The sequence below is a fragment of the Corvus cornix genome, chromosome 18, assembly GCF_000738735.6.
Source record: "Corvus cornix cornix isolate S_Up_H32 chromosome 18, ASM73873v5, whole genome shotgun sequence".
Taxonomy (NCBI): Eukaryota; Metazoa; Chordata; class Aves; order Passeriformes; family Corvidae; genus Corvus; species Corvus cornix.
In genome coordinates this window covers 5,805,708-5,830,855 of record NC_046347.1, presented here as the reverse complement: position 1 = coordinate 5,830,855, position 25,148 = coordinate 5,805,708, and the positions used below count along the sequence as shown (strand labels likewise).

At 51.2% G+C, this 25,148-nt stretch overlaps 1 protein-coding gene across 1 annotated transcript in view; it reads right to left on the bottom strand.

The window, feature by feature from the left end:
* The window catches only part of CACNA1G (calcium voltage-gated channel subunit alpha1 G), a 146,357-nt gene that overhangs the window by 87,581 nt on the left and 33,628 nt on the right, over nucleotides 1-25,148 (bottom strand). Inside the window, 4 exon segments of the mRNA XM_039562007.1 lie at nucleotides 1,355-1,514; nucleotides 3,494-3,591; nucleotides 13,198-13,331; nucleotides 13,826-13,937. Of these exon segments, the coding sequence (XP_039417941.1) occupies nucleotides 1,355-1,514; nucleotides 3,494-3,591; nucleotides 13,198-13,331; nucleotides 13,826-13,937 (504 nt within the window).

Genomic DNA, 25,148 nt, shown 5'->3' with positions numbered 1-25,148 from the left:
TAAAAACCAGAGACAGGGCCTTCATATGCATCTCACCGTGTCAGTTCAGCCCACAGATAAGCTCTAAATTCCCTCTGAGGGTGGCCTTACCACAGCAAACCAGGCAAAAATACTCTTCAGGGAGATGAAACAACCCATGGCCAGCCAGAAACTGGCTCCTTGCTCTGAACACACTATCTCCTTAATGCTGCCAGGACTCCCACTAAAGCTTGCAAAGATATTTTTAAGCCTAGTTCAGCCTGGTTAATTCCTGCAGAATTGTCTGTAATACCCTTCAAAGCCTATCTAAACCCCTGGAATTCTGGCTCAATTAAACAGCACCCAAACCTGTGGCTCTATTGGATTTTCTCAGTGGTGAAACTGTCCCCCTGCTCTGCTGACATTTACTGAACAGGGACGTGTGCTGGTAATGGCACTTCCAGCCACCCTTCGAGGGCATGACCTACAAGAGGGGTGGGAGTTGATCAGGAGGTGGGTGGGAGATGTTGGAAGGTGCCTCATGCCAGCCTGGCCAGAGCAGCAGCAGCAACATGGTCCTGCTGTGTGCAGGAAAGAGGCTTTGGGCTTGTAGGATTCCTCCATCCAGGTGTGAATCCAGCCAGATCCACCCTGGGGAGTCAGCAATCCACTGAAAGGTGTCAGGGGTGGCAGAACTTGGCAGAGCCATCAGGGGTTTGCAGTCACCTGCCTTTCTCCAAGCATTTGAAGGGATGGAAGTGAAAAAAGCAGGTAGGTAGAACAGGCATGGAAACTCTGGAAGAGGCGATCAGCTATCAGGTACTTCAACCACTGTCCAAACAGTGCTACATCAGGCCAGAAAACTGATCACAACAGTCTTTTTGGCCTTAAAATTCAGGGATCCATGAAAATTAACACTTTGGGATAGAGACTGTCTCTTGCTCTGAGGCTGAAAAGTATCTAGCATCAAAAATGCATGGAAGCTCCATCAGCGTTTCCGGGGGTTTAGGTGGGACTACAAAAGTCATGGCAATAAACACCACCAGCCACTGAAGGGGATTCAGACCTGAGCGTCTCCACACAGAAAAGGTCACACATTAATGATATGCTGAATTTAGAAAGCCTGAATTCCCATTCTCAGAGGGTTTCTTGGAGGCTTTTATCAATCAGAGAGGTTCCCAAGTGCCAGCTGAGGGTTAAGGACAGCCTGCAAATGCAAATGGCAAATTGTCACAGCTCGCTCTGCTCCTGCTGTGTGTGTGCCCAAGCAGGAGTGATGGTGGCATTTACGAGCAGGGAGCATTTACAGAAGAGAAGGGCTTTTTTACAGAGGAGATCCTGGAGGGACAGCTTCCCTCAAGCTGGGGAGACACTGGTGCTGCCCACACAGACTCACATGCTGAAGTTCTCAGGGAGGAAGCAGCGGTTCCTGAGCAAACCTGCCCACAGCTGGACTCCCACAATGCCAAAGATGAAGAAGACAAAGAAGCAGAGGAGGAGGACGTTCCCCAGCATGGGCAGCGTGTCCAAAAGCAGCGTCACCAGGATGCGCATACCTGAGGCAAAGAGGAAAACCTCACGTTGAATCTTCTTGTTCCAGCTCTGTCCTCCTGACCTTTTCCTTTCCACTGATACTTTTCCTACTATATTTCCTTCTATTCTTTTCCTTCCATCCTCATCACCCACATGTGGCTTGTGAACACTCACAGCTTCCCATCCCCTTTGGCTTCCCCCCAAAGCCCCTGGAACACTTGCCTTCATTTGTGCCTTGCTACTGGACACCAGACCTACCTTTCCTGCTCAAGTCCTCTTCTCCAAAGTTTTCTAGCAATTATGTTTCCTTTCTTCCCTCAGATTAAATTCTGACATTCTCCTTTGCTCAATCATATTTTTTCTCCACTCAGTATATTTCAAAATTCCCTTCCTTCCCTATTTCCCCTCATCTACCCTAAATGCCCTCACTTCTTTAATATACAGGACTCTCTCTGGCAGTTAATTCTCACAAGTTCAGGAACAGCCAGTTCTGTAACAAAGACAAATTGATGGTGACTTCAACTTGACATTTACACACAAAAAAATTATTTAATCTGACATCCGTGTAATATTCTGCTCATCTCTCACTCTCCTTCTTTCCCCATGTTCTACATTCTCTTACTTGCTTATATTGACTTTTATCTCAAGAAAGCGTTACTGTTGCACCCTTTACTTTGATATTCAGGAAGACTTTTTTCTCTTATCCTGATGCTGTCACCTCCTCTCTCAGGGTTTTTCTTCTACTCCATTACTGGGGAACAACCACCTTGCATCAACTCCTAATTAACTAAAATTACTTTCTGTGGTTACTGCATTGATCATCATACAAAGCTCATTTTTTATTTTTCCCACCTTGCATTTCTATCCCACTGTAACTACGTTGCAGAGAGGACAAGATAAATTACCCAGCATTTCAAAACACATTAAGTGAATTACATCCCCAGTTAGACAGTGGTGGATAAATTCAGCTATCCACCAGTTCAGCAGCGGGGATAAAAAAAAAACCATTGCAAACAGGATTCTGAAGCTTCTGTAATGATTGAAACATCAGCAGCAAAGCCAGATTAAGTTCAAGAGTCAGGAGCAGGAAAATAAATAGATCCCAGGCACTTCCAGCATCAGCAGAGAGAACTGAAGCTGATTAGTTCTCATCAAGGCATTGGGCCAGTTCAGATAGGGGCGTGCAGACTCAGATTTAATTTGGCTAAAACAGTACTGGATTTGATGAGCAGGATTGTAGGACCAGGAGAAGGATGCTTCTGGTGCAGTTGTACTTAACATACCTGATCCCTACAGCTCCGAGAGGGACGGGGCTCGGTGTCTCTCATGGAGCACTGGGGTTTGCCCAGCACGGGGCAGTGGGAGGGTTTGTGATGGCCAGTGCCATCTGGGACTGGGCTGCCATGCAGCAGCAGGCAATGCCACCCACTGCTGCTTCAGGCAGGGCTGAGACCCTTGTCCATGACGAGAGAAACCAGGACTGGAGAGCCACTGCCCATCCCACCCAGGTCTGCTTTGGAGATGTTGGGGCTGTATGGTATGTATTTGGGCTGTATGGACCAGCTCTGGGGTCCTCAGCACTTCCCAGGGGACTATCTCCATGCACAACAAGACTTCCTCACCCCAATTTCTCCAGGGGAGGATGGAGCATGTCAGGGAGGGTGGGAGCAGCATGGCTCAGACCCCTCTGCCTGTACTGCCTGGCAAAGGCTGTTGGCTCAGTCAATCCCTATCACCTGCAGCCCTTTAGTAGCCTCCTCAGGCCCTCTTCAGATGAGAAAGGAAGGTGTCTGAAGACAGTCCTGGATACCTTATTGACTCCTCTCTGATGCCACAGGTGTCAAAAAGAGCCCAGATAGTGGTGGTAGCACCCAGCACTGCCAGGCTCGGGCAAACGTTTGAGCTGTGATGTAAGATCAAAGCATCTGAGTTTGCCCTTCCATCTTTGGGGTGTGGATCCAGAGAGCTGGCCCCAACAGGGAGGAATTAGGATCTGACTTACTGGGGACCCTGTTAATGGCCCTGAGTGGCCGCAGGACTCGGACGGTGCGGACGGCTGAGAAGCTGACGTTCTGCAGGTCCAGGGAATACTCCAGCATCCTGAGAAAGACACAAAACCACTGAGGAGTGTCACGGATCCGGTGGAGAAATGTTAGATTATCAAACATTATAAAGCAAACATTAAATGCCAACCGCTCACAGAGGGACTTGTTACTGCGTCTCTCCCATCAGGAAAGTTTGCCAGAGGAATTAATTAAAGGTTGTTTGCGTATCAGGATAAAGTCAATGAGGGGGAATGTGATACACCAGCTCACACAGCCACAGATCTCTCTCTCTCTCTCATCTGCTTTGGGCCTCTTTTTGCACGGGGCCAGGCAGAAGCTTCTGAAAATCCCTGCACGCTCCAGAGGGGAAATTTCCAGGCACAGCCCTGTTTTTAACAATTTTACAGATACTGTAATAAATCCCAGTTTGTTGTGCTGAGCACCACCACAGTCCTGAAAGGAAGAACACCTCCTGGTGCAGACCCCTCTGTGGGCCACAGAAGATGAGCAGCACAGGACACTGAGCTCTGCTACCTCTGCCCAGCAGAGACCCTTGGCAGGTGGGAACAAAACTGGTGACACTTGCAGATTAAAAATGGGGCAAACATGGACCAAGGAACCTCCCATGCTCCCACTGTCTGGTGGAGCCTGCTCAGGACATGGAGCAGCAACATCCCCAGGACTTAGTCGTAGGATGCACCTGGATGGCTGCAAGTCCCTGGGGTGCCCCAGCACTTCTGACTCTTCTCATGGCACCTTTGCTCAAGCACAACAGAGTCCTCAGTCACAACACCTCCAGGACTTTGCTCTCTGGCTGTGGGAAGATCCAAGAGTTCTGCCCAGAATATTCTTGAAGAGGCAGAGCCAGGCAAAGTCAAGGGACACAACCCTGAGGCTCCCCACGCAGTCGGGCTCCCACTGCCACAGGCAGCCACAGGATATTAATTTCTTCCGAAAATTATCAAGTTCCATCTCCAAACAAGGTGGGTGGTTCCCTCCCTCCAACTCTGATGGCTAGAAGCCTAACTTCCAGCCTGCATGTATTCAGGACAAGCTCATTTACATCTGTTCTTATGGCAGCACTGTCGTTTAAGTAGCTTCTCGAGCTGTTATTTGTCTCTGATGTTTACCTACCCATGTATTTACAGAGGACAAATCACATCTCCTCTCAGCCTTGATTTTGCAAAGTCAAACAAATCAAGTTCTTCCAGCCCCATCTCACACACAGGCTCTCTGCTTCACAGTTACAACCTTCCTCCACACTTGCCCTGGTCTGAATTAATCTCACCTGATTAGGCATCAAGTTTCTGGAGGAAGTTTTGGTCGCTCTTTGCACAAAGGCATCAGTGCTGTCCCTTCCCTCCCTGCTGGAAATCCCACAGGATCCATCAGTGCTGCGTTGGGTTTGCCATGGCTGCAGCACACTGGAGGCTTCTGCTCTTGCTGCTATCAGCCAAACCCACTCTTCTCCCTCCTGTCCTCCAGCAGGTGAGGGGCACCCTGGGGGGAGAAGACTCCCCTTCCAGCCCCCAAATAAACAACTCCATGTTTAATGCAGTGAGGCTTTACCTGATAGGCTCTAACGAGAATGATCATGATGATCAAACTATAACTAAGATGAAAATAACCTCAACATATTCCTCTCTGTTTAGCTGACCCCCACAGCAATGGGACATTCCCAGGAGATGGAGGCTGGACAGGCACATATGGATACTACAAATTTGTTCTCAGCCTCTGACCAAAAAGGAAGGCAGTGTGTTCACAAAATCCCACCTGCCCTGGGGGTAGAAAACCAGCCCCTTCCTCAGTGCACAGGACTCCCTGCACTGGGCAAGCTTTGGCTAAGGTGAGGAGAGGGGCAGTGGTTTTCCTGGCTGTCATGGCTGTCAAGTTTCACTCGCTGTTCAAAAAGATTTCTGTATGGTTAGCAATATTCAGGTTAAAAGCCCATACCAAACACACAGCTTTTCTTTCATCCATTATTAAAACAGAGGCTGCCAGCAAAATTCAGAGCAGCACACGGTTACTTGCACCAAGACAAATCATTTTCTGATTAATGACAGCTCCAGACGCACTTCCAGAGATGTGAGTGCTTGTAAGCTGCAAAGGACGTGCTGTAAAATGCATTTTGATTTAATTCATTAAAGAACAATTATAATGCCAAATTTAAAGGAACAAGCCAAACAACAACCCAGAAGCTTGAGCAAACACTTGAACACCAAGGCCAAGAGAAAGAAGGTGGTCTCCTGCCCCTGTTGCTGGGCATGGCTACCAGAACTGGTGTTACAGCACTGCCAAGCTCAGCCCCAGCCCCAGACTACAGGGTCCACACCTTGCTGGTAACCAACAGCTCAAGTGCCTTGAGAGAACCCAGTATTGGAGAAAAAAATGTCAGTAGAGTTCAGTCACTAAAGAGCAAGTCCAGTGAGAACACCACCAGTCCCCAGCTCTAAGGTCACTTCCCAAGGCAAGGGGAAGCACGGGAAGAATCAATCTGCATCCCTGGCAAGGGAAGATACCCAGGGAGAGCAAATGTCAGGATGTCACCAGCTGGTGAGGTGACAGGTACATTTACCAGCATATATAGCATTTATGCATTGGAAATCTGCAGTGTAAAAGGCTCTTGATGAAGCTTCAATTCAAATGTCATCTCTGCTCAGAGGGGAAGGCGCGATGCCTGTCAGCGCTGCCGCCACCAACCTGGTGCCCAGCCAAGTTAAAGGCTCAGAGAGAAACTCAGCATTAAATAGGATGGATTCACAGCTCGTCAGAGTGATCAGCAACCCCCGATCGCTGGAGTTATTCAGAAGGAAAGCGGAAATATTTAGGACTTTCTAAGAATAAAAGTGGAGCATCTGCAAAGCCAGACGTACAACGGGCTGGTGGTGGGATGCAGAGAGGGAGCTGATGCAAACCTTTGGCAAACGCTTCTCCAAGCAGGAAAACTCCCAAGGCTCAGCTGACAGGCAAAAGGGATGGCTCAGGATGGACCAGGCAGGTGAAATTCATTCCTATTCTGCCTGGAGACAGTGAGTTGGAGCATGCTGGGGTTTCTCTCATGTAAAACCCAAAGCACTGGGAAGGATTTCCTGAGTGCAATGCCAGGCAGCAACCCTGAGGTAAAGGGCTTTCAAAAGTGATGCTCAGGGCATCACAGGAAGGGTTCAAGGGGCTCTGCTTACCCAGAGAGCCTCTAACAGAGCACAGAAATTCCAGCAAAGCCCTTCTCACACCTAGCCAGCACTGCTTCTCAGACACCCTGCTCTCAGCCCTGACTCTGCTCCAATCCCCGGGATCACCCCTGCTCAGGAAGTAGAAGATGTTGTGAAAACCCAGCAGAGCCACACAGAGAGTTTCTGCTGAGGGCGCTTTCCAAGGAAAGCTTGAACTCTCCCCTTTCACAGCTGGGTGCTGGGGATGCTGCACAGCCAGGGGATGTGACCAAGGTCACACGAGGAGCCGGTGGCAAAGCAGCAGTGGCTGCAGGCAGGGCCACTCCCGAGAGCTGCCCACCCCCTGCACACTCAGAGGCCTGCACTGCCAGGGAGAGATAGGCTGAGATTTATTCAGCGTTAAAAAGCTTCCAAAACTGGGCATATAGACACCCTTTATCTACAAAGCACAGCCATCAGTGGGTGATGTTAAGCCATCAGTGCTGGAAAAGACAAGGAGAAATTATTTAGGCGGCGCTGTATCTTCAGAAAGCTGGAATGAAATTTCCCCCTGGCTCTCGCCAGCTTGCTTGTGCTCTGCTTTCACTCAGGGGCTGCGTTTGGAGCCTTGCGAGTCTCACCGCATTCGTGGGTGTTGCTTAATTTTAAAAATACTCATTTCAATCAAGCTGAACAGAAGAAAAAGAATAGCACACAGAGAGCATGAACCCTGCAGCCTGCTGGATCCAGCTGCACCATGTGTCCCAGCCAGGACACTTGACTAATGAGGCTTTTGAAGCAGCAGCAAGTTCAGCTGAAGAACTGAAAGAAACTAAAGAATTACCTTTTTAAAAGTCCTAAAACTTTAAAAAAAACCCAGGCTTTTCACAGGTGGATTTGAGTCAGCTCAGCTGCAAGGGAGACTGCTGAGGGCTTTCTTTTACCCAGCAGGTTTCTGTGAGTCAGGGATGCAGCTCGTTCGGGATGCTCTGCTCCAAAGGCTGTGGGAAGGCAGCACGGAGCACAGAGCATCCACAGCCATGGATTTCATCAGTGCCCAGGTCTTGGCTACCCTTTATCCACCCAAAAGTAACTTAAAACATTAAATTGCACAGCTCAGCCCCAGATACCGAATTCCTGGAGGTTCGTGATGACGAGTGTTGGCTTGATGTTGTTCTGGCACTTCTGCTCAGAGCAGAAAGCACCTAATTTGGGATTAGTCAGGACATGGTGTGGCCACAGAGAAGGCTCCTAGTTTCCAGGACACTCACATCCACCCTGGAAAGCCCAGGAAAGGGCCAGACTCCTGGGAGCAGGTTTGGTGCAGCTTTCCCTGCTGCCCAGAGGGGCTGTGGCTGCGGCAGTGGCTGCACATTGGGTAATTGCGTGTGCAAATCAGCCTCTTACACGGGCAATTACCCCCCTGTGCTCGCTCGGGGTGCCCAGGCAGCACAGAGGGCACTGCTGCCACGTCCCCATGCGCTGTTCCTCAGATCAGAGGGCTCAACAGAGGCAGAGGGGATGAAAAAGCAGCATTCATCCTGCCTCCCTGTTAGTTTTGTTTTTAAGGGATGAAGAGAGTAATATATGGGGGAAGAACAGCCTTTGCAGTGGGAGGCTGCAGCAGGGGCTCCTGTAGGCAGTCCCACACCAGCTCTTTCTTCCCTGTGTCTGAACCAGGGGGCTGAAACAGCCCCTTGATCAGCTTTGTACAGATAAAATGCCCTTCAGAGGAGCCCTGCCTGCCTGTGGAGCGATCTGGCGCTGCGGGGTGAAGGCCACATGCTGGAAGCTTCCCCCAGAGCACTCAGCAGGAATCTTGCTCTGGCTGCTGCAGCCATGGGATCACAGCTCCCCACAGAGACCCGTCTGGCACCATAGCCCTCATTCCAATTTCTGAACTAAAGAGCTTTTCAGACCCCATCCAGGTTTAGATGGAGCAGGGATGGAGTGGGGGCTGCGGCATCTCTTTCTCTCCTGTCACCTATGAACACAACAGGGCTTCCTGCAGCCTATTTCATCCCTGAAATTCAGCGCTCAAAACCAGGAGGGAGAAAGACATCCTTAAAGGTTGTTTATGAAGGCTTCAGTGGAGCTCACTGTTTAATACAGCCTTCAACAGAGGGAGAAAAAAAATATAACAAACATTAGAAATGTTCAGGAAGCAAAGAGAGAAAGAAGTGGTGTCTGTTCCTGAATAAAGCAGGCTGCCAACCACCTCCAGCCCCAGCTCCTCTTCAGTCGTAAGCGAAATATTCCAGAAGTGTTTAACTTTCCTACAAAGTCTTTGAAGAGGCTCGTTACCATTACAATGAGCAAAGCACAAACAGGACTCCTCAGTCTTGGCCAAACAACTGACTGAGCCCAGAGTAACCACAGACCCACACAGCTCAAACAGGGGATGATGCACAGCCCTGCTCAGTGGGGAGCAGAACGTGGGCACAGGAAGGCAGAGAGGAACCCCGTGAGCTCTTACAGCTCCAAATTATCCCCTGGTGTAAAGCTTTCTCATGGGAAAGCAATAAACCATTAGGGATTTTTGTTGTTTTGAGGTTAGAATTATAGAATAGAACCATGAAATCTCCTGAGCTGGAAGGGAACCACAAAGATCAAATCCTAGCTCCTGGCCCTGCACAGGGTAACTCCAAAATCACACCATGGGGTTTTTTGATGAGGATGGCTTAAAGCCTATTTCAATCTACACGGATGCAGAGGTCCATGGAAGTCCTTATCTGAACAAAGCCAGAACAAGCTGTTGTCCTGCAAGCTGCTGGGGCTGCAGCAACGTGTGGGGCTAGGGCTGGCTTCAGCTGAGCAGAAGGGAGATCTCAGTCTGTGGCTACCCTCTTCCCATGGACTGAGCAGAGGAGATGTCCCTGTGCCCTGCTGGGAAGACAGTGGATGCTGGGTCCTACAGTGGCCAGGGAGACACCAAGCCAGGGCACATCTCCATCCCACAGCTCTGGCTCATCAGCCCAAGCCTCAGTCAGCATCAAACAGAAACCACTTCTGCATATTTTGGGATGTAAACAAGCATCCATCCTCAATACATCTGTGTCTTATGCTGGGAGAGGTCAAAATTATATCGAGTCATATTTAGAGGGCAAGAGCTGCTTGCAATGCCTGTTAACCTTGAGAGTGTTCTCTCACAAGCAAACTCCCCAAATCCCCTCCTCTAAAAATAATGCAACATAATGATGCCATTCATAACTTTTTTTTCCATCCCCTTTTTCCCCACACAACTCCATAACCTGCAGCCAAAGCCGTGTTTGCCTGAGCAGGCTTTTGATAGTGCGGCACTATTCTCATCTCCGGCAAGTTTTACTGTAATTACAGAGATGTGTTGCAGACATTACACACTCTACAATTAGCACTAACTGCATTACATTGTCACAAAGAAGTCATTTACTCTCCATGAGTTCGTGAGATTGGTCTGGACAGTTTAACAGAGCTGAGAAGCACTTAATGGCATCCCACAGAAGCGGCCAGCAGGAGCAAGGACAGCATCCAAGAGGCTCTCCCAGCCCTTCAAGAGGCAGATTTGGGGCAAAAATGCACAAAAAGGCTTCTCCGCAATGATAACCTCTGTCAGGTCTAGAAAGTTCTCAAAGAATGGGCAAGATAAAATGCCACAAGTTTGGTTTTTTGGGGGGGAGTGAGGCGGTGTGGGTTGAAGCCTGTTCTAAACTGGGGGCGGCTGGGAAGGATTTCTACGGACGCTGTGCCCGTGGGAGTGTACAGCCCCAGTATGACATGCTTTCCCCACCTGATGCCCCACAGACATAGTTTGCTGCTTCTCCTCCCCCCTCACATCATTTTCTGCAGCCCATGGGAAGAGAAGTGGCAGGGAAAGCAGGAGAGCAGGAGCTCGGGGTCCTGCTGGGTACTGGGAAGCTCACACTCTGCTGCTGCTTTCTTCCTTCTGTGTCTTGTACATAAAAGGCAGAGAAAAAATGTGAAGACAAAACTGAAGTTGCTCCATTGTGGTCACCTGGACCACATGGAAACCTCAGTCTCCTCCCCTGGCATTTCGCTGGGGAGCCTGGTTGAGGCCCTTTTGTGAGACCTCCATAAAACACGTGACTCGCTTTATCTGGTATCTAAGCAAACCCAGCTGGGTTGTCAGGATTGCCCTGGCACATCCTCTCCAGGGCCCCAGTTTGGCTCTGGCCTCTTTCCTGACACCTGCTCAGGTGCAGAATTTCTCCACGCAGAGTTCAGCTCCTCCCTTGCTCCTGTGCTCTGCTGTGAGCACCACGGGCTGGGAGCTCATTGGGGTAATTTGCCCTGTCTGGGAACCAAAGAGCTGCACTAAGGGCTACCTAAAGAACTTCCCTCTGTCTGGTTGGGATTTGACCCTGCAGCTCTTTTATCCCTTATCCCTTACGGCGTTTTTTACCTGTATCTTAGATCTTACTAAGGGCTTGAGTCCCTTACTTTTTTCTCTGCTACAGCAGTGGCCCATTCCTGCAGCCCCTTTGGCTTTCCCCGGCACTCAGCAGGCCCTCCAGGATTGAAGCAATGCTCTGAGTAGGATGCAGCACTTCAGGATGGATGGGCTAGGGTTGGAGGAGAGCACAAGGGCGCAAAAGGGAGCAGAGAAAGCCAGTGCTGGGGGAGGAGAGGCTGTTTTATATTTAAATCCCGTTCGATCCTTTGCCAGCCAAATTGATTTTGACGGGACCCAGATGGGAACAGTTCATGCACGTGGAGGAAAGAGCCATCACTTAGTGAGAGGCAAAGCTGACCTGGCAGAAGGCACGAGAGGGTCAGGCTGCCATGCTGCAAAAAACCTCTGCAGCAAAAAAACGTCTCTGCATGTCAGGGGTGGGGGAGCAGCTGCTGCAGGGTGGGGATCTGTGGCTCTGCCCAGGAAGGAGATGACCCTCACACACCAAACACCTGGCTGGGTGCAGTAGGTGTGCAGAGATTTCTTCGCTTAAGCAAAGAGAAGTGATATTTTGGCATAGGAATAAGGATGGTCCCTGCTGGTGTCCCTCTAGAGGGAGGTCCCATCATGGTGGAGTCCCCACAGAAGCACATCAGGGATAAGTCTGGCTCCAAAGGCTTTGCAAGTTCAACAGGCAAAGGCAGGACCAGGCTGGGAGGGGAAGGTGGCAGCACCCCAGGAACAGCCCAGCATCTGTGACCATGCTTCCCCAGATGGGATGTCCGGCCTTGCTTGGGTTGGGCTCTTCATCACAATTAATTCCAGTAAAAGACATAATAAACCGGAAGAAATAAAGGTGGCTTAGCAAGCTCCAGCCCTTGGATGTGCTGCTGGCACTGCTACAACCCTCCGAGACCTGATTGGACCTGTGGTCCCTTCTTGTCCAACGTCCTGTCACTGCTGTCCCTAACATTGTTCAGACATTTCAGGAGGAAACTTTGAGCCTTCTCCTAAACCGAGGAGCCAGAGGCTGGTGGGGCTGGTAAGCAGGAGATTGTGGCCTCCTGCAGAAGACAGGTTTATGGGGAAAATTATAGCTCCTGGGTCTGAAGCTCACTGCATCTTTCACCTCTGCAGCAATGAATTTTTCAAGCTAAGGATGCACTGGGAGACCTGGCACCTCTGTTTTACTTCTTCCAGCTGACTGCCAGAGGAATGGGCCATGTCCCTGTGAGGCCAGCAATGGACCAAAAGCAAAACTCACCAAGGTGTTGCCCCTTCTTGGGCCACACCAAACCCATGCCAGGTCTGGGAGGGGCCTTTGCTTCTTTCCAAGAAAAAAAAAGCTGGGAGGGGCCTCTGCTTCTTTCCAAGAAAATCTAGTAAATTCAATCCCTAGCTCTATCAAAAGAGGAAAAAACCCACTGTTTTCCCAAAGGTCTTGGGGCTCTTGAGGCAGGGAGGGGAGGCGAGGGCCAGCAAAAGATTCGTGTGTCAAAGAAACTCAGCTCGCTGGCCGCTGGCCAAGGACTTTTCATGTGGATTTCCAGCCTCTGCCAGGAGACTCTCGGGTGCTGGAAGAGCCTTTAACTCAAACCAGGTGCCTCTGAAAGGAAAACACTCAGAAAGGCAAACGTGGTTGCTTTCCCTCAAGAAAAAAAATAGGTATATATATAATGAGGGCAATCGTGAGCATTTCAGTGAAGATCCTTCCTGGCACAGCCCTCTGTGCTCCCAACCGCCCACTCCAGCCATGGAAACTGAAACCTTTGGTGGGCTGGAGGGAGGAGAGCCAAGCCCAGCGCCCAGCAAGGAGCCCCAGGGCACAGGCTGGTCCAAATCCACCACAAACAACTTTTGTCACCCTGCCCTGCTCTCTCCGTGAGCTGAGCATCAGCTCTCCCTCAAGCTACTGAGAGCACCAGAGGGGCAGCTGCAGCTCAGGAGTGATCCCTGCTGGGAAGCTGAGATGGACAACACCAACAGCACCGACACCCAGCCGGCCCCAGCCTTCACTGCTGCAAACCAGCTGCTCCCCCAAATCCAGTGCTTGCCAAGCAGAGCCTTAAATAACAACAGAGATACTCAGGAAGAAGAGGAGCTGCCTCCCCAGACTTACCCTGCAATGACGATGAAGAAGTCCAGGCGGTTCCACGTGTCTCCCAGGTAGCATTTCTTCCCAAAAATGCCCAGCGCGATCATTTTGACAATCATTTCCACAGCAAAGAAGGCAAAGATGAAGTCGTCAAAGCTCTGCAAAAGAAAGGAAGGGAAGAGGGATGCTCCTGCACACTTGCACAAGGGAGGGAATTAGAAGACCTGAGTCCAGCAAGGTCTCCTCTTGCACCACTGAAAGCTAAATCCCTGGGAAGAAGCTGTGCTGAGAGCAGCCCTCTCTCTTCCCAGCCCAGATGGCCCAACAGCACCCACAGTGCCAGGATAACGGGACAAGCATATTTTGGCCTCTGCTTTCACTGTCTGCTAGATGGTTGGCCTTCCCAAGCACTCCAAGAAAGGCTTGGCTAGGCTGGGGCTGGCACAGCCTGGCAGGGGTTTTGCCTGACAGCACTGTGTGTTCTCATCCCAGCACCAAAACCAGCATTTTCCAGGTGCTGACAGGACAGACAGTGCAGGCAGGACCTGCCATCCTGGGACACAAGGCAACCATGGCTGGACCCAGCTCAGTCCTTCCCTCTCCACATCAACCTCAGGCTGCTCTTGAGCTTCCAGCAGCTCCAGGGCCATACCTGGAGGATCCTGCAGCGTGGTGAGTCGCAGGCGATGTCCTCGCAGGGGTGGAACATGCCCAGTGTCACGCAGTTGAGCAGGATCACCAGCATGCTGACCCTCTCAAACCACCTGCACACACCCGTCAAGGAGGCAATGGACCCAGAGGTGTATCCACGAGAAGCCACTGCTGAATTGGAAAGGTTTCCATGGCCTTTAAGGCCAGGAGCAGACCAGCTTCCCCACGCTAGGCGCTATCTGGGTTTGCATGTTTAGATCCCTGCACGTGTTCTCCCCGTGCTGCCATCAGTGGCTACAGCTGATGTGAAAACCATTCTAAAATGGAAGTTGCATGGCAAGAGTGCTGAGTGCTTATGTGATGGATTAAAACATTAAATTAAATGAGCAATATCAACTTTTAGAAAAAAACTAAAAAACCCCACACCATTAATTTCCTCTCCTGGCGTTTTACAGAAAAGCACTTTAACAACATTACAATTTCTATTAACCATGTCACAGCTTATCCCAGGGGCGTTTCCCTGAAGCCACTGCTTGAACTTTCATTCCCACTCCAAATTAAGACTGCCAAAACCATTAATGAACTGCCTAAAAGCCTTTAAGTGAGGGCCAGCAGAGCCCATTCCCTACCCTGCCTCCTGCCTCTCAGAGCAATTTTTAAAGAGTTGAGCTGCTGGGACAGACGCTGGATGCACTTTTGGGGCAGAATAAAGTGTGCTGCTGCAGCACATCCCCATAGGGATGGTTCAAACCTGGTACCCAATTCCTGCATCCTTCCGGGGGCATTTCCAGGCTGCCTGGAGCACAGAGATGGGAAATCCAGACGCTGGTTCAATGTGGTGCTGGGGTTATCTTCCAGCCTAGCATGAGAAACACCCTCTCGATTGCCAGAACCCACAGGCAGCAGGGCCGTGCTCCTGCCTGGGTGCCAGCAGCAGCTTCCATGCTCCAGGAAAATAAGCGTGGCCCCTGTCAGACGAGAGTTTTCACTGCAACACGGCAGCGGGTGGTGTTGGGGAGCTCGTGCTGTAGCGTTATCTGCCTGGGGAAGGGGAAGGTGAGGATGAATCAGCAGGTGCCTCCCTACCGGGCACGCGGGGCTGGGGCTGGCAGTTCCCACCACCCATCCTGGGCAAATTCCTGGAAAACCACATGGGGCTGAGTCACAGTTTGGTTGTCGGCAATCTGGATCTTTTAATCGGGAGAAATGTTTACAGGATATCAGGATAGACATTCCAACTGTCAAGTTGGGGCTATGGGCTGGAATATTTAGCCAAAATATAGTCCGTGGAGGGCAGACAGAGGAGGGGGCAGCTCCTGAAGGGAATCCCCAACTTGAGGGGCTGGGAAGATCCCCCAGCAGAACCAGCCGTGTCCAGGGCTCTGCCAGCAAGAAACTGCAAAGCCCTTGGGAACACAAAGAATTAAAGAAAACACCCTGTAAGATCCCAAAGGGGTGACAGAAGGAATGTCACCTGCATGCACTGTGCAAGATATGCAGCAGCGAAGTGAGGAGGTCCCAGGGCAGCCAGGTTGGTTGGATCAAAACCTGCAGAGACAGATGGACACCTCCCCAGCCAGGCAAAGATCCATTCAAATTCTTCTGTGGCAGTGGACAAGAGCCTTCACTGGACGTGGATCTCCTCCACACACTCCATCCCAGCTGGGGATGCTGTTGCCCCAGTGGGCAGCTAGAGACTGCAAACTCCTGGGCAAGCAGAGAAGGGCACACAACCATGGTGGGCACCAGCTTGGAGCCACTCTGATCTCATCTCCTCTCTGTCCAAGACCCAGCACAGCCCTAATGCTGGCCCAGGGCAGCTGAGCAGAGCCAAGCCCACCACAGCCCCATGTCCAGCACAGAGGGACGAGCAAGGGCTGAAATGGAGGAGCCCAGGATGGCACCAAAGACACCCTCCCTGTCCTTCCCTGGCACGCCACAGTCTGCAAAGCCTCAGGTGCCCCTCAATACTCATTATAGTGCTGGCACTGGCACCGGTGACTGATTGCAAGGGGAGGGAAGCCGGGAGACTGCAGCCCCCCGAGATGCCACAGCCTGCCACACATAGGGCACCAGCTGTGGCCAGCAGGGAGATTGGGGAACCAGCACCACATCTGTACCCCTAAGAGGGTCCCCGTGGTGCAGCCAGCAGCCCCCACCTGCCCAAAGACACGCTGCCCCGGGCCAGCGCCCCATCTTGGCACAGCCACGGCCTCCCCCAGGCTGCCCACCGTGCCAATGGTGAAGGTCCTCCCATCCTATCCTGTCCCCCCGCTCAGGGCTGCCCTCCCCACACCCCAACTCCTCTTGCAGGAACAAACATCTGCAGGCAGGAAAACAGCCTGGAGAGGGAGGGGGACCCAGGGCGCGGGAGGGGTGTTTATTTGCTGACGGCAGAGGTTTTTTTTCCCAAATTTAACTGCAGACCCACTTATCAGCACATCACTCCCTGGAGCACATACATTTCAGTCCAATATAACACTTCACCCTGATTAAATATTCCCGGGACAGGCACCCCAGCAGTGCTGAGGGCAGTATGTTAATGTGCAGCTGATAGATCAGAAGGTTGGGGGGGTGTTATTATTTTTTTTTCCCCCTCTTTTTTTTTTTTTTCCAGCTGAATGAAACTTCAAGCTCTTTCTTCTGCTAATGGGATTTTCAGAGACACACAAAGTGCTGCTGGCTATGGCTTTGTACCGACCCTCCTTTGAGCCAGAGGCTGACAAAGGGAAACTCTTCAATTAGCAAAAGCAGAAGGTGCCTTTTTGAATGCTTCTCATTGCTGCAGTGCAGGCAGGGAAGGGGCAAAGGGGCTTTGGGGAAGCACCAGAGACAGTGTTGGTCCCTGGGCAGCAGTTCAGGTGAGGAGGAGAATACTTGAAAGGAGGGGCAGAGGTGGCACTGCCACCACCCCAGTGTCAAGCTGAGCCCACAGCCCTCACTGCATGAGATAAACGTTTGCTGGGAGCAGAGCTGGCCCTCAGGGTCCTGCCCCCTCCTCACGCCAAGCAGCACTGATATTTAAAAGAAAAAGGATTAATAATGGGGTTAATGCCCACACAACAGGTGATCACCCCATGCACCCCACCCCATGGGTGTCAGAAAGTCACCACTTTTCAGGGTCACTTGCTCATCCCAGCTTATTCTTAAAAATCCACATTTTTACCATCAATGTGCTCAAGGCAGGCAGCCAAAATCCTCACAGATTCTTTTCAACTAAAAAAAAAATCTGTTTCCACCACACAGAAAATTGCAGTAACACTTCTGTTGTAACCTGACTCTTAAAATTCATAAGATAAAGAGAACAAAAGAATAAAAGAAGGAAAATGTCCAGAAGTCACTCACTTGTTCCTAAAGGAGCCCTTTCACAGAGCAAGAGCCCTCAGCCCCTTCCCACCACCGACGCTCCCAGTGCCACCTGCCTGTGCTCCACAGCACCTGACCTTCTGTAATTAAGAGGCAAGAGCCCCAGATTCAATTAGCCAGCACTACCCAGCCTAATATAATTAAAAGAGAAAGATATTGCATTACACTCACTATGATTTGGTTGCAGGAGTTTGGATCAAATTCACCGGCAAGTGAATTAAATCGGGAGCTGCTGCCCGAGGGCAGCGGTCACCAGGTGAGATGCTCTGCCCAGCTGCATCCCGGGCTCTCTCCGAGGAGCTGGAGCACTTGCACTGCTCCTGGTGGGCTCTTTGGCTTGGGGGTGGGGTGAGCAGGCACCTCTGCACCCCAGAGATGGGGGTTTGTTTCCCTGGATGTGCCACTGACCGAGCCGAGTACGGCGGGCAGCGTTTGGAGATGCTCTGCAGGGACACACACTCTTCCATGGGATTAATATTTACTCCTTCCCTTGATGCTTTGCTATTCCCAGGTAGCTCCCACCATTCCCCTTCTCCTCCTTCCCTGCATCCCTCTCTCTCCTTCCCTGACCCCTCCTAGCACTCTCTGGCGAAGCAGCAGCTCCAAGGAAACGTGCTGCCCATCCTGCCACTGCTGGGAGCTGGGGTGGGACAGGGTGGGACAGCACATGTGGCACACCCGCCCGGCAAGCACATGGGAGCAGGGCTCCGTGGGCAACGGGAGGCAGCCCTGCAGCACCAGGGGCTGCAGGTTTGGACCACACAATGAAACTCAACCATAGGAATGCATCAAACCCCCTGGATCCGGCCAGGTGACACAGGGCTCTGTCTGCTGCCTGTTTTTTAGGGCAAGGAGTAGTTGTTCAGACCCAGAGATCACATCCAGGACCAAGTCCCCCATCAGCACCCACAGCCATCACTTCTGTGCCAGGAGAAGCCTTCACTCACTGGGACAGCGGCTGGGATTTGACAAATGTGTGGAAAGCGCTGGCAAGGCCTGGAAATTTTTGTGCAAATGTGATGTGAAAATTGGGTTGAAATGACAGCCTTCCCCTGCAGTGTCACCAAGTCCCACCAGCTTAGGAGTGACACCGGGATAAGCTGCAGACGTTAATGAGAGTGGAGTTTTAGGCTTCATTCATATCATCAATTCCAGAAATAGCCCCTTTGACAGGAGCATAATGGCACTTCCAGGGCCTGGCCTTTGGGGGGGTGGGAGGAGGCAGGGACTAAAATCCTAAAACATTAATTTAGGCTGTTTGCAAGGGAAGTTAAAAGTCCTCAGAATTAATCTGCCTCACAGATGGAAATAATAACCCCTTCCCAGCTTTGCCTCTGACTGCACCAGGCCAACAGGAAAAGACTCTTCATGTCATACCCAGGTAAAGGTTATAGGATTCCCATCACAATCCTGGACATTTAATTAGATTTTTTTTTTCCCTACCATATTCCTTTGAAAGCAAGACCGGCCTCTGTATTTCGTTTTCTGCATTTGCAGGAAGCATTTCCACCTCCGTGGATGCAGCAATGCTAGAGGTGCTCTCAAAGTATCTCCACCCAGTGAATCCACTTCCCCAACCTGCAGCCGAGCCCTGGCAGGGATCTGCCCCCAGTGTCACTGTAACATGGTCTCTGCTCCACAGCTTTGCCCTCCCAGATGCTTTTCCAGGCCTGGTCCCTCCCATCCCTCCGAGGGGCACAAGCACAGGATGAAGCAGGGAAGATGCTGCAGGTTTACAGCCCTTCCTGCAGCGTCACAGCACCCCAGCAGCAGCAGCAGACCTGCTTTTCCCTGGCAGGATGGAAAAGCCGCTGCAGGCACAGCAGCCCCGGCACGCTCACGGCACACGTGTGATGGAGCACTTGCCTCCTGCCCTGCGCTCCGCAGGGATTTGTGCCAGGAGAGTCCCATCGCCAGGGCATTCCTGGAAAGCAAAGCTGAGAGGCTCCTCTGGTGGGGCTGCACAAAGGGGTTTAAAAATTCAAGCACTGCTCAGAGAGTGTTTCCATTTCCACCGCGTCTGCCCTATCCTGGGTCACTGCAGCTGGCAGGCTGAGGACACACTGCCAGGAGCTGGCATGACCCCACTGAGCCTGGCATATCCCCATCCACAAGCTCTGAGCCGGGAAAAAGCCAGGCAGGAGCATCCCTGTCTCGTCACTGCTCTGCAGCTCTTCAAAACCGCTTCCCTCCCAGCGCAGACAGACCCAGGAGGTTCTTTTAATTCATGCAGCTTCACAATTAAACCTGAGAAACCAAAACAGGGCAATTATTCATGGCAGTGTTTTTGGAAATGTCATCTCTAATTCATTTTGGCTTGCAGATGTTCAAAGGCATGCACCGCTGGCTGCTTCCCTCTGCCAGGAAAGGCAGGACCACGGAGTCCCCAATGGCCCAGTAACACATAACAGGGATTGTAAAGCCTGAAAGTGGAGGAAAAGAGGGATTTCAGGGAGCAATCATCTTATCATCCTTCTCCCAAGGACTTAGAATCAGCACTGTCAGCTGCAGGCGGAGATGCTTTCCTCTGCCTGTGAGATGCAGCCACCTCTGAAGGGAGAGGTAGGATTTGATCAGCAGTGTGGAAGAGCCCTGTTCAGCCACCCAGGTGATGAGGCAAAGAATGATGCTGTATTTAGAGGGGATGAAGAGTGACCAAAAAGGTTGTTTGGTCAAAAAAAGAAGAATTTAAACCCTGTTGAGGTTGTTATTTGTCTTACTGTTTCAGAATTGTTTCCTCGTAACCTTTTAGGCTTGTACTTGAAGGGTTTTTTTCCCAGCAACCAAAAGGGTTTAAAATCTTATTGCTTAAAGAGAGAAAAAAAAAGAAGATAAAAAAATCCTGCGAGCTGAGTGGCTTGCATAATCTCCAAACTTCAGGAGCTGGAGCTTTTAAGAAAAGCCCTACATATCGCTTGCAATTAACTCCTGAGCTGGGAGGGCTCAGCTGCTGGCAGCCCGGCCCTGGGACCAGCATCTGCAAGGATGGGTGCTTTAATAAAATAAATATAATATAAAATAATATAATATAAAGTAATAAAATGTCAAGCAAAAGCACTTTAGGTTGAATTTTTTTTGGCTTCTCATCCCAGTCCTCCTCTCCTCCTTGCGCTTGTTTCAGCAACAAGGGCAGTGACCAAAAGAAATGAACCTGTGCAAGGGTCAGTGAGTGGCCCCCAGCCCTGGTCCAGCAAGATGGGTCAGGTGGGAGCCCCATGGAGCTCACCAGCTCTTTCACCAGCCAATGCCATGTGCTGGGACCCCAGCTCCCACTGCTCTGCCTCTCTTGGAGGGAAGAGCAGAAGAGAAGAAGGTGAAGCCTCACTCACCCAAGCTGAGCTCTGCAGAAGCTTCAACTTCCCCCAAACTCCTTCTCCCAACAGCTTGGCACCTTCAGCCAGGTGGCCCAGGGACAGGCTCTCCTCCCATTCACCCCACCAGAGTGGGGCTGCAGAGGTGGGAGCGTGTCCTCATCCTCTTCCCAGACCTGTCTCTCCCAGCTCCTGGCTCAGCCTCCGCACCAGGCATCACCTCTCGTGACAGAGCCAGGGGATGGGCTCCCTCCCAGCAGCTTCACACGTGGCATTAACAAAGATGTTGTCCTGAACAGTAAAATCCTTCCTAATGGCCAGCTCTTCCACAGGGAGGCCGGGGCTACCAGTTAAAATACCCTCAATATGCCAAAGCCATTGCTGAGGCTCAGTAACTTATTTAAGACCTTTTCTCCCACCACACCTTATAAAGTGCACAGTGGATGGACACTAAACCCCCAAATATTTATATTTAAACTCACTCACTGTAAGCTGTCCCTTAATAACACCTGCCCCTAAAGCTCAGCAGTGCCAGTTGCTCTTCAGGACACATCCATGGCACCCAGCAGTGCCACCCCTCACAATGCACAGCCCCAGCCACGCTCCAGGACGGAGGAGCACCCACGGAAACCCAGGGAAATGCTGCAGCACAGGCAGATGCATCTTCCCCTGCTGCTCACACCTCGTGCAGAGCTGCCAGAGGCACCTCTTCCTCACTAAGGGGCTCCGGATATTTGGGATACTATTAAGTTTCTGCCATCCCTGATTCTGCTTGCTGCTACACACAAGACAAAAACTGTTATGCAAGGCTGCCTAAACAAGTTGCAGTGAAATCTTTGTAACATCCTACACCGACACATAGTTGGGATATGTCACATATTTGTCTTATTTTGTTCCTTCTTTGTCCTTTTTTTAGTCTCCTTCTACTTTTTCCCCCTTGGAAGTACGCTGGTTCCCATGGAAACAGTGATGTTATGGGTATGGACAGAGCTCCAGTGACGTCCACAAGTTCAGTATAAAAGCAGATTTATGTAACAGTTGGCAAAATGAAGGAATTGAAGGGATGGCTCTGCATGGCCACACGTGTGGCATCAGGACTGCCGTGCCAAGGAGGTTGTGCTGGTCAGGCAAGTTCACGCTGGAGTGGGAAAGAATGACAGGACAGGGAGGAGGAGTTCCCAGACTCACGGGAAGCTGGATGAGGATAAAACTAGTCCTAAGCATGTATACCTACATAAATTTTTTATCTATGTTTATTTATTTATATTTTAATATTGATGTAATTCCTTGAAGAGCATCTCTCACCCTCTGCTGCTGGAGCAGAGAGTAGATGAGATGCAGGGTACTGACCCTGGGAACAGAAACTCTCCTGCCTGCGCTCACTGGGAGCTGCAGGAGCACAGCCTGGTCCTTGCTGCTGCCCCAGCCCCAGGATGGAGGCAGTAGCTGACAGTGCCTGGCTCCTTGGCCAGGGAAGGAGATCCCCTGTGAGCCAGACCTGCCTGAAGCGGGAAGGGGAGCATCGTCAGGAGGCTCCTGCAGGCTTCAAAGCCTGAGCAAATCAGGCACATTTCCTCTTTTTTGCAAACCTGTGATTTAAATCCCTTCCTAGGGCAGCGCACAGATGGAGGGGATGTCTCTCCTCCTCCTCCTCCTCCACCATCAGTCCCCAAGGAAGAAGCCCGAACAGCTTCCAAAATGAGGCATTGCCATGCCCGGAGACGTGCCACCTTGAACCCCCGCTTCCCGCAGAGGCTTGGCTGGCAGGCACCACACTGCACGGAGCCAAAACCTCCAAAAATCAATGTATTAATAAAGCCAGGGAAGTGACAGGCTGATTACAGTCCCACTGCATCCCAGGGACATGCTGGGGAGAACAAGCCTGTGCTAATTGTCCTGGCAGCTCCTCTGCTTCCCTTATGATCCCTGACGAGCTCACTCTCTGCTCCCACCAACACTGGGTTAACCCTCCTTTGGCCAGGAAAACTCTGTGCCCATCCCTGCAAAGCCAAAATATTCCTTGTGGAGCCGAAATATTCCCTGTGAAGCCGAAATATTCCCTGTGAAGATCAGCACCCTGCCTGTCACAGGTGAAACAGGTTCTCTGCCTGCCTCCACAGACCTCTACCCTGGGGACCACTCTCTCCCATGCCAGCCACATCCTGCTGGAGGATGCAGCCCCCCAAGCCCCCCAAACTCCCATATGAGCTCAAACCCAATCCCAGCCTATTAAATAGACACAAGGCAAGTGCATGAAAGATTCATCCAGGGCAGGGAATGTCATCGGGAGCAGTGCAGGAGATGGAAGAGTTCTGCAGGAGCATCACCACCTCTGCTGATTAATCCAGCACATCCCTAATCACCCAAACAAGTGGATGGCAGGATGGCACCGAGTGAGTATCACGAAACCTGGTGAACACAGGGAGAGACAGAAATTACAGCTGGTCTGCATGTTCCCTACAGCAATCCCAGCTGGATCTTGGGTAGAGGGAGAGGGAATTCCTTCTGCTGACTGAGGGCCAGGGTAAACCTTGGAGGACGAGATGTTGGTGAGCAAGCTAAACAAACAACCCCATTTCCATCCCAGACACATGACCTGTTTCTACCCTGCCCCGGCCTTCCACTCAGCCCATTCCCATTCATCCACAGACACTGGGCAAGGGATGCTCACGGGCAGAATGTGAGAGACAGGGAAATGACAGCATGGGGCAGGAGCCCTGGAGGGAACCCTCCAGAGAGGCAGAGTGTGCACCCTAAAGCACAGCACAGCCCTCAGCAGCAGACCCCACACTGCCAGAGCCACAGAGTCATCACCAAGATGTCCCAAAAGGCAAATAGGGGTGGGGACATTCCACAGCACCTTCCGTCCACTCTCGTTCACCAAGCAGGGAAACGTGATCTCTGCACCGAGGCAAACACCTTCCAAGGCCCCTAGAGAAGCTCACACTCTGGGGTTTGTCCTTTTTGCACTCTCCAAGTGGGCAGTGTGGGGCTTGGGGGAGGAAAAAGGGAGACAGGAGGAGAGGCAGAGTCCTGGCTGAGTGGCTCCAAGAGTAGCCAAAAGCAGCCGGCTCTTGGCCACATCTGCTGCAGCTGTGCCCTTCGTGTCCCCAGCACAGTATTTTGATTGCAAAAGGGTACAAGCTCAAAGTCCCTGAGGAAACCTGGCCAAGCCTCACAAAAAGCTCAGAGGACAAATCCAAGGACAAACCCAGGAATAATTTTAACCCTGTGGAAGAAGCCAGGCCAGAAGGGCCCCTTATCATCACTTCTGCAGGGTCCAAATGGTTGAAAGCAGAGTTGGGGGACACAGACCCCATGTCCCCACACCTTATCCTTTCCCCTTCACTGCTGCCCTGACCCAGGGACACTGGCCAGGGGCATCCCCAGGAGTTTCAGAGGGCAATGCCTGACTTGCTGTGATTGGAAGGGCAGCTGAGGGAGAGCCTCCTTTGAGGAAACCCTTCCCTGGGAGCTGTGCCTGACCATGGGAGAAGCAAGCCCTTCCCACTTAAAGGTTGGCATTAGCCAATGCTGGGTACAACTTTCCACTGAGAGTGTTGCTGGAGAAATACAGCTTTGGGGCGACTCAAACCACCCACCAATTTTTGTGTATGTTTTCTTACCCGGCAAGTTGAGGGAAAAAGAATATTAAAGAAATTATGTTTACAAAGTCTGAACATGATGATGATTTTCCAAATGGCCTGCTAAAGTGTTTCATTTAGAAACTGAGCCAATGTTTCCTTCCTAAAAAAAAAAAAATCAATGTAAAATACAATATTTTGTTGCAGGTTAAGTACTAATTAGACTGGAACCATCTTACACACTTTGGGTTTTGAAGTCTACGATCAATAAAAATAAGAAAAATAGCGGTTTTCAGTGAAAGCAACACAGAGCTTTCACAACGGGGATAAGTGGCAAGGAAGTCATTCTGCAGGTGGGGAAATGGAGGCCAAGGCTACCCCAGTCCACAATCCCTGCCTTTTTCCCTGCATGGAAGAGGCTGCAGCCAGTCCGTGACTGCACTGGGAGATGCTGGTGCGCCTGACTCCATTTTTGAGGTGTCTACAAGGAACACTCCTCTGCGGGAATGGAAACATCCTGACACCACATCAAAATCCAGCAGTGACTAAAATCCATCCCTGGCTTATGTGGAACGACCGGGAGCAGGAAGCTGCTCTCCCCAGGGCTGAGCCACCGTGGGCAGCGGGAGCTGGAGCAGGCTGAGGGACTCAGCAGGGTTGGGTGTTTGGTCTAACTGAACCCTGCGGGCAAATCCATGGCAGGAACTCATGGATTAGCATCTCGCTGGCAGAGGAGAAGGAGGGAGGTGGTAGAGGAAGGAAGAAGCAGGAAGATTAGGGTTGGGATGGTGCTCAGTATGGGAGCCAAGCTCTGCTGTGGCACTTGCATGGACACAGGAGGGGATGCCACCCCAAAACACCTCCCAGTCTCACACACCCACACAGCTGCAGCCAGGACAAACAGGGCAAGACCAGCTTAAAAGCAGAGCTCATCCCACATGCTCCAGCCCAAACCCTGGCCTGCACTCAGATTGATGTCCTATACCTGCCACACCCCACTGCCCAAAAACCAAAGGCAGACATGGAGGGAAGGAGTACAGCCCCAAGAAGCAGCAGGGGCTCC